Genomic DNA, 9,501 nt, shown 5'->3' on the forward strand with positions numbered 1-9,501 from the left:
TTGTTTCAGTCATTTGACTGCGGCCATGCTGGAGCACCGCCTTTAGTTGAGCAAATCGACCCCAGGACTTATTTTTTGGAAGCCTAGTACTTATTCTATCGGTCTCTTTTGCCGAACCGCTAAGTTACGGGGACGTAAAGACACCACCATCGGTTGTCAAGCGATGCTGGAGGGACAAACACAGACACACACACAAACACACACACACACACACATATATATACATATATACAACGGGCTTCTTTCAGTTTCCGTCTACCAAATCCACTCACAAGGCTTTGGTCGGCCCGAGGCTATAGTAGAAGACACTTGCCCAAGGTGCCGCGCAGTGGGACTGAACCCGGAACCATGTGACTGGTAAGCAAGCTACTTACGACACAGCCACTCCTGCGCCACTGTGTTTTTATCTACTATTAGCCAGCAAATAGGCGCAGGCATGGTTGCGTGGTTAAAATGTTCGCTTTGCAACTATATAGTTTCGGGTTCAGTCCCGTAGAGCGGCATCTTGGACAAGTGTCTTCTACTATTGTCCTGGGCAAACTAAAGTCTTCTGAGTAAAATCTAGTGGACGGATTTTGGTGTGGACCGGTGCCAAATGATGCACGGCCCGGGGCTGGTCGCAGCCTGGTGGTTGGGATCCCCTGGCCTAGTATATCTAGATACCGAAATTTCTCGAAAGGCGTAGTACCACAGGGAACTGTCATCAAACATGACAGCATTTAGCTATAATAATAATAATAATAATAATGGTTTTAAATTTTAGCCCAAGGCCAATTTTGGGGAAGGGACAAGTCGGTTATATCAACTCAGTGCTCAACTGATACTTATTTTATCGACCCAGAAAGGATAAAAGACAAAGTCCACCTCAGCAGAATTTGAAGTTAGAACGTAAGCATTTTGCCCTAAGCATTTTGCCCGGTGTGCAAACAGTTCTGCTTGCTCACCGCCGCCTTAGTAGTAGTAGTAGTAGTAGTAGTAGTAGTAGTAGCAGTAGTAGTAGTAGTAGTAGTAGTAGTAGTATTAGTAATAGTAGTAGTAGTAGTAGTAGTAGTAGTAGTAGTAGTAGTTAGTAGTAGTAATTGCAAAAATTTGGAATACGAAAATTGCATAATCACAAATGACACTGGAGATAACTGAAAGAAGCAATAACGAGTATACAATACATTTAATTATTATTCAATATTTTATATTTCAAAGTGTTAATATATTCAATTAACCATGGATTATGCTCATATAACCTGGGACCCCCGATGTCTCTACATGATAAATTACAAATTATACAAAACTTCATATGAGCGCAGCGCAAGTTGAATTAGACCAAATATCCAAAATTATGTGGACATGGCGAGGATCACTTCCGTTGCAATAAACCCCGCCCAGCAATGTTGGTTTTGAGGAACGGGGTGGAGGAAGTAATCGATGCCATGGTAGAGTATAAAAATATATTTCGACTTCTATATTTAAGAGATGAGGAATTATTAACATTATTTACATTATTTACATTTAACGGATATTTGTCCTCGTCTTGTTTGTTGTTAACACAACGTTTCGGCTGATATACCCTCCAGCCTTCGTCAGGCGTCTTGGGGAAATTTCGAACCTGGGTTCTCATTCCTAACTATGTTACTATTATTATATTATTATTATTATTACTACTATTATTAATCAGGTCGCTGCCGTGAATCGAACTCGGAACCTTGGGGTTAGTAGCCCGCGCTCTTAACCACTACGCCATATGCCTTCGGGCATATGGCGTTAACAACAAACAAGATGAGGACAAATATCCGTCAAATGTAAATAATGTAAATAATATATTTCGACTGATACTATTTGTTAGTCTGGAGCTTCCTCGGTGGATCTAGTTCCCCAAAAATTAACTAAACGTTCACCAAACAATTTATCAAGCAGTCAATCAATCAATCAATTTTAATATATATATGAAATGTATATATATATATATATATATATATATATATATATATATAAAGTAGGTATAAACACATGAACAAATAAATAAATAAAAACAAAAATAAACGAACATGTATTAACAGAGGATATAGATAATACAGGTACTCCCCATACACACACATGCACTTACAAAAACATAGACACACATTGAGGGATACGCATGCGTAGACTCATACAATAGGAATACATAATACAAAATGGCTGATAGTTAGCAAGGTGAGACACACATAAGAAAGAAGAAAGCAAAGGACCACTGATGAGGTTACAGAAGTGTGACGAAAGAACTCTGGTCGAAATAGGGTTAATGTAATATAATGTAATATAAAGCTGAAGCAAATTGACACCAAATATACAGTGCGTGTGTTTTTATTGTCTAAACTGGCAATATGACCATCCCCAAGTACAACAACATATATATATATATACTTTATTTAAAAGCAGCAGAAATATAACAAAAAAACTGTTACTCGGAGTTTCACGTTCCCGTTAATCGGACAGTTTTTTTATGTACTTTCTCCGATATATATATATATATATATATATATATATATATATATATATATATATATATATATATATATATGGGAGAATATACAAATAATAACAACAGACGAGGACAGGTGGTGTAAATAACAAAAGTATATATTAGTATGACGCTCGGGAATACGGAAAGTCTTTGACGTTTCGAGCTACGCTCTTCAACAGAAAGAATACGGAGAGAAGGAGAAAAACACGGAGAAAAAAAATTATATATATATATAGATAGATAGATATATTCACAAAGGAAACATAATGTGTGTGCGTAATGGTGAATTTTTGTGTGTAGCGTGCTATAGTTTGCTATATTTTGCCAGAAGCTGAATCGGCAACGTTTAAAATTCAGAGAAACGAATCAAGAATCAACAGTTTATAATGATTATGATTATGATGATAACAATATGGGGATGGTATCCAGCTGATAAAACGAAGACTAACGCGTGTACACACACACATACACACGTATACACACACACACACACACACACACACACACACACACACACACACACACACACACACACACACGCACACACACAGTACACGCATTCACACGCACACACATCACTCATACATGTACAGATATCTTGACACATATACATACATGCTCGATTGCTTCTAATTAAAATTAAAAAAGGAAAGGAACATCTTTAAAATTCCTAACATTATGTTTTCAGAAACAGCAAAAAGATTGCTACAGAAATAATTTCTTGTTTAATTATATTCATGTGTCATTTTTTCTTTTAGTTTAAAGAAAAGAAGAAGGATGTTTTGTATAGTTTTTTTATAACATTATTTTCGTTTTATTTCCTCAGTTTTGTCACTTAACTTTAGTTTTTGATAAAGTTTATATAGAAACTGCTTTTTCATTCACATTTCGTTGTGGTTTTAGTTGTCTTTGTATGGATTAAATATTCTATGCATTTTAATCTTGGGAACTCTTGTAAAAAAAAAAAGGAAAAGTAAAAAGTAAACACTTCCCAAAAAGAGAATTCTTTCTCTTCATGATCGGATCAACTGGAACCCTCGACGTTGTTGTTGTTGTTGGCACTCCGTCGCTTACGACGTCGAGGGTTCCAGTTGATCCGATCAACGGAACAGCCGGCTCGTGAAATTAACGTGCATGTGGCTGAGCACTCCACAGACATGTGTACCCTTAATGTAGTTCTCAGGGATATTCTGCGTGACACAGTGTGACAAGGCTGACCCTTTGAATTACAGGCACAACAGAAACAGGAAGTAAGAGTGAGAGAAAGTTGCGATGGAAGAGTACAGCAGGGTTCGCCACCATCGCCTGCCGGAGCCTCGTGGAGCTTTAGGTGTTTTCGCTCAATAAACACTCACAACGCCCGGTCTGGGAATCGAAACCGCGATCCTATGACCGCGAGTCTGCTGCCCTAACCACTGGGCCATTGCGCCTCCACTCACAACTTTAGGATCCATAAAAAGAACCTGAAATATAGAAAACATGATATTCCATTAACTATCATGCATCAAGCCTCGACGCGTTCGTTTGAACTACTAGAAATAACAGCTAACTCTCCCTCATATGACATAGTTACTGTCTTTAGAATATGACAAACTCGAAAACGTAGTTCACCGTCTGGATAAGAATTTTAAAGAAGTCATGATAGTCACAGCTTCAATGCCTTTGATTAAGTCATAAATCTGTTCGATCAGAGTTGACAGAGGAAAAAACAAACAACAACTGGGGTTCATAGAATATTTATCAAAATCAGGAGCTATGGGCAAATTGCCTGAAGAATCGAACCCAGTACAAAGTTACCCGCAGATCAAGAAATATGGCACACATAACGAACAAAATCAACCTCCAGTGATAGGAAGCTTTTCTTTCGAAGAATTTCATGATCAACTACAGAAGAACTACATCACGTTGTGTGATCGAATCTGAAGAGAACTCCGGGATTGTGATGCAAACTTTTTAACACACAGGATGATGTAGTTCTGTGTTCTTTATATATATAGTCAAATCAAATAGTCGAACATTAAAAATAGCAATAACAAAACAAGAGGGCGTGCACATGGAATACATTAGTTGGACGCTCGGTAAAAAGAGAGAGTTTTTGACGTTTCGAGCATATCTCTTCGTCAGAAAGAAAAGCAGAAACGTCCTAAAAGGGAAAAATATCACCAAGAGCACGTGTGTAGTTATATTGCTGGATGGTCACAAGTCTGCTTGATTTAGAGCTAACCTGGGGCCAAACGTTAACAGAAACTACTTTATCACACTCATTCTACTCTCAACTCTCTTGTAGTTCTTTTAGTCTCATTTTAACTTGTATTATTAAAATTCTATCCAGTTAGTTATCGTTTAAATTAACTTACGGTTCTTATTTTTACTAATTTTCAATTGTATTACATCTCTCAGAGGCATTTCTTTCTTTCATTCTTTGTTCTCCCTTTCTTTCTCTCTTCCTTCCGAAAATCCTTCACCCCCAATCCTCTCTAACCCGTCACGACATTGTGAGTCTGTTACCCTCACTAAGACTATCTGTCCCCAGCTACAGACATACACACACATGTCTCCTCTCTCATTTCTTCTTCAGCTCGTGTTTTTAATACTTTAACAGTAAATCAGAACAAAACAAACGGATATTGCCAAGAAACATTCGAAATTTGATGCGAATTTTACTGCCACCTTTTCTCTTATCCATCTATATATCTATCCATGTATCCGTTTATTCATCCGTCCAGCCATCCGTCTGTCATTTGTCTACCAACCGTCTATCTATTCGTCGGCGTGCGTGTGAGTGAGTCTGGTCATCTGTCTTTCGGTTTCTCTCATTATCCATAATCAAATTTATAATGATTTTCCTAAGTTGTATTACTGATAAAACACAGCAATAATATCACAGTCACAATAAGAATGATAGTACCCTTTTACTCTTTTATTTGTTTCAGTCATTTGACTACGGCCATGCTGGAGCACCTCAGGACTTATTCTTTGTAAGTCTAGCACTCTTATTCTATCGGTCTCTTTAGCCGAACCATTAATTTACGGGGACATAAACACACCAACATCAGTTGTCAAGCGATGGTGGTAGAGGGAAACACAGACACACACACACACACACACACACACACACACACACACACACACACACACATGACGGGTTTGTTTCAGTTTCCCTCTACCAAATCCACTCACAATACTTTGGTCGGCTCGTGGCTATAGAAGAAGACACGTGCCCAAGGCTGGTAAGCAAACTACTTTTACAGCACAGCCACTCCTGCGCCTATGCTAATAGTATATTAATAATATTGCTGATAATAGTAATTATGTTAATCCAAATGATGATATTAATTATGGTACTCATACTAGTAATAAAAAAATATTGCTGATGACAATAACATTAATCTCGGTAACGATGTAAAGATGATGACAGTGGTGATGATGATGATGATGATGATGATGATGATGAATGAAGATTATTGTTGATAAAAATGCTTTTGAAGAACCTACTATCAATAGCATAATAATTTATTAAATTACTCTTTTACTCTTTTACTTGTTTTAGTCATTTGACTGCGGCCACGCTGGAGCACCACCTTTAGTCGAGCAAATCGACCCCAGGACTTATTCTTTGGAAGCCTAGTACTTATTCTATCGGTCTCGTTTGCCGAACCGCTAAGTTACGGGAACGTAAACACACCAGCATCGGTTGTCAAGCGATGTTGGAAGGACAAACACAACACACAAACACACACACACACACACACACACACACACACACACACACACACATATATATACATATATACGATGGGCTTCTTTCAGTTTCCATCTACCAAATCCACTCACAAGGCTTTGGTCGGCCCGAGGCTATAGTAGAAGACACTTACACAAGGTGCCACGCAGTGGGACTGAACCTGGAACCATGTGGTTTGCTTACCACACAGCCACTCCTACTGTTGATAAAGATTATAGTTAGGGATAATATTATTGATGGCAGATAATGTAATAATTGGGTTACATGTTATTCTATTGGTGTAAGCATTGCTATGATGGTGTAAAGACAACTCGCAGGCATGGCTGTGTGGTTAAGAAGCTCACTTTGCAACCACGAGCCTTCAGGTTCAGTCCCACTGCGTGACGCCTTGAGCAAGTGTCTACTATAGCCCCGGGGCGGATCAATGCCGAGTGGGTGAGGTAAATTTGGTAGCTCTGTGTGTGTGTGTGTGTGTGTTTTTTAATGTCGAGTTATAATAAAAGCAGTTTAACATTGATCTGAAGAAATTACTCATTACTTTTTCAGGCCAAAATTTCAGAGTTGCTGTCAACCTTCTTATGAAAGTATAATTAACGCACGCACACACACACGCACGCATACACACACACACACACACACACACACACACACGTGTGTCGTTTGTGCTTGTACCCTCCCCCCACTGCTTGACAGTTGCTGTTGGTTTGTTTACGTTCCCTTAATTAGGCGGTTCGGCAGAAAGTAGCTGATAGAATAAGTGCCAGACTTAGAAATAAGCCCTGCAGTCGATTTGTTCAACAAATCACTTCAAGGTGATATCCCAGCATAGCTAGAGTCCATTAACTGAAATAAGTAAAAGATAAAAGAGATATTAAAACGTCTGTAATAGAGAAATTTTCTAAAGTCTACGCAGAAAGAAGTGGAAAGGGGCAAGAATGTTCGTAATGAGAATTAAGTTTCACTTTTAAAAGAGAAGAAGAGTCAACTGGGTGATTTGTGGCTGACCTTCCGGTGATTATAGTGTTTACAGAGGCTTATACGGTGCTAAATATCATGTTATGTTTGGCATTGAGAGGTGGAATCATTATCTGGCAAATGTGAGAGTCTATTTGTAGAAGATAAATAAAAGTAATGTGTTTTGTAAGAAGCAAGCCAGATACAGTGGTGGCAGAGTTATAGAAGTGTTTGGGAGCTATAGTAGAGTTAGAAAGCTACAGTGGTAAGATTGGAGTGACTGTAAGAATTAAAATAGATTGCAATCAACGGGTTTCCACTCAGTTTCCGTCTATCAAATTCACTCACAAGGCATTGGGCAGTTCGGGGCTGCAGTAGAAGACACTCGTCCAAGGTGTCGCGCAGTTCGACTGAACCCAAAACCACGTGTTTGCAAAGCGAGCTTTTTAATCATTCTATATTGGCTAAAGATAATTACTAGTCACATACGTACCAGAGTCGAATTTATCGACTGTGCTACTCCTCCCACAGAATTTGTGGCTTTTTACCGATGCAAGAAACCATTATTACACAGCATTGAGAAGACGGAGAGGTAGTAGAATTGCTAGTGTGCTGCACAGAATGCTTAGCGGCATTTTTTCTGGCTTTTTTACGTTTTGCTTTTAAATTCCGCCGAGGTCGACTTTGCCTTTCATCTTTTCAGACTTGACAGAATAAAGTACTAGTCAAGTATCGCGGTCGATGTATTCGAGTGACGCCTCTCCTTAAAAATGCTAACCTTGTGCCAAAATTTTAAACAATAATGCAACATAGAAAGTGCGGCAGCAGCCGACTAAATCCATCACTGTATTTAGTTATGTCTCTTTAAGGTCGGAGCTCGAATTTGTTCGAGGTCGATTGCGTCTCTCATCTCTTCGAATTCTCACAACCGATAAGAATAAATAATGTGATTAGTATAATCGATTGTATTCCCTTCGCATAAAATGTAGTGCCTTATGTCACCATGCAAGTGAGATGGTGTGTAGTATGTTTCTGCCTCTGACTAAGTCATAGAAAAATGATACGTCTCTTTATGCTCTCAGTAAATCAAATAGTTGTAAAACTTAGGTTATGTAATAGCAATAAGAAAATAACCCACAAGATAAAAACAAAACAAAATAAAGATGTAGCTATTTTCCTTCTGATGTTCATAGAAATTCTTAGATATTTTCGGGGGGAATTTACAGTTTTTCAGAGAGAAAATTTACGAGAAGAATAAAATGGAAACACTTCATGTAGTGTCGTTTGCGGTTTTTTTTTTTTTGAGTCAATAAATAATACATATATTAGAACAACAACGTTGAGTGTAGGCGTAAACGTGTGGTTAAGAACCACGCAATTCCGGGTTCGACCCCATTCTAATGCATTTTGAATTGATTGAAATTTGTTTTGACGGAATGCGTACAGAAGCCTACCGGATAGACTGTTAATGTAGGTGACAGATGTAGTTAGTATGCACAGTGACGTAACTAGAATGTGAGCCTCTTGGAGCAGCCATTGAGTTAACACGACCGGGATTGCACAGCTTATTCGGGTTAATGTAGGAGGCCCCATAGTGCCGTCCCCATAAAAACATCCTCCTGGGCGGACCGCCCTATCGCCTTCGCTACTGAATATGCACACTTTTTAATGTCACTATTTAAAAGTTAAGGGGCATTTAACAGATTTCACAGATACTAGCACCTAGGCCAAGTCCCCAGTCTGAAGGTAACTTACTTCTAAAAGTATCGCAGGCCTCTTCATATTGGTTTCAAATTTTGGTACAACGCTAGCAAATTCAGGGAAGGGGAAAAACCGATTACATCAACCCCAGTGCTCCACTGCTACTTTTTTTTTTATCGACACTCAAAGGATGAAAGTAAAGTCGACCTCGGGGGAATTTGAACTCAAATGGACGAAATGCCGCAAAGCAATTTTTCCCCGCGTGCTAAGTATTCTACCACTTCATACCGGTTACAAATTTTGGCTCAAGGCCAGCAGCTTCGAGAAAGTGGGTAAGTCGATTACATTGACCCCAGAGCTCAGCTGGTACTTAGTTTATCGACCCCGAACGGATTAAAAGCGAAGTCGACTTCGGCGGAATTTCAATTCAGAACGCCAAAACGGACGAAATGCCGCTATGCATTTTGCGAAGCTTGAAAACTAAAAAAAAAAAAAAAAAAAAAAAAAAAAAAAGAGAAAACCCCCCTCCAGTTCGCTGCCTTAGCTCGCCTCTTCTCTTCATATTACAGGGATAAGACAAACACACACGCACTGAAATACATACACACGC

General features: G+C 38.8%; 1 protein-coding gene across 2 annotated transcripts in view; it reads right to left on the bottom strand.

The window, feature by feature from the left end:
- LOC106881255 (paired mesoderm homeobox protein 2) overlaps window positions 1-9,501 on the bottom strand; it is a 148,167-nt gene that overhangs the window by 82,745 nt on the left and 55,921 nt on the right. Inside the window, exon 2 of one of the 2 annotated variants that reach the window (XM_052971393.2) lies at window positions 1,116-1,133. The exons of the other annotated variant lie outside the window; for it this stretch is intronic. Coding sequence (XP_052827353.1) covers window positions 1,116-1,133 — 18 coding nt within the window. The remainder of the gene's footprint in view (window positions 1-1,115; window positions 1,134-9,501) is intronic. 2 annotated transcript variants of the gene reach the window in all.

This window comes from Octopus bimaculoides, chromosome 1 (assembly GCF_046866305.1).
Source record: "Octopus bimaculoides isolate indiv1 chromosome 1, ASM4686630v1, whole genome shotgun sequence".
In the NCBI taxonomy this organism is placed as follows: domain Eukaryota; kingdom Metazoa; phylum Mollusca; class Cephalopoda; order Octopoda; family Octopodidae; genus Octopus; species Octopus bimaculoides.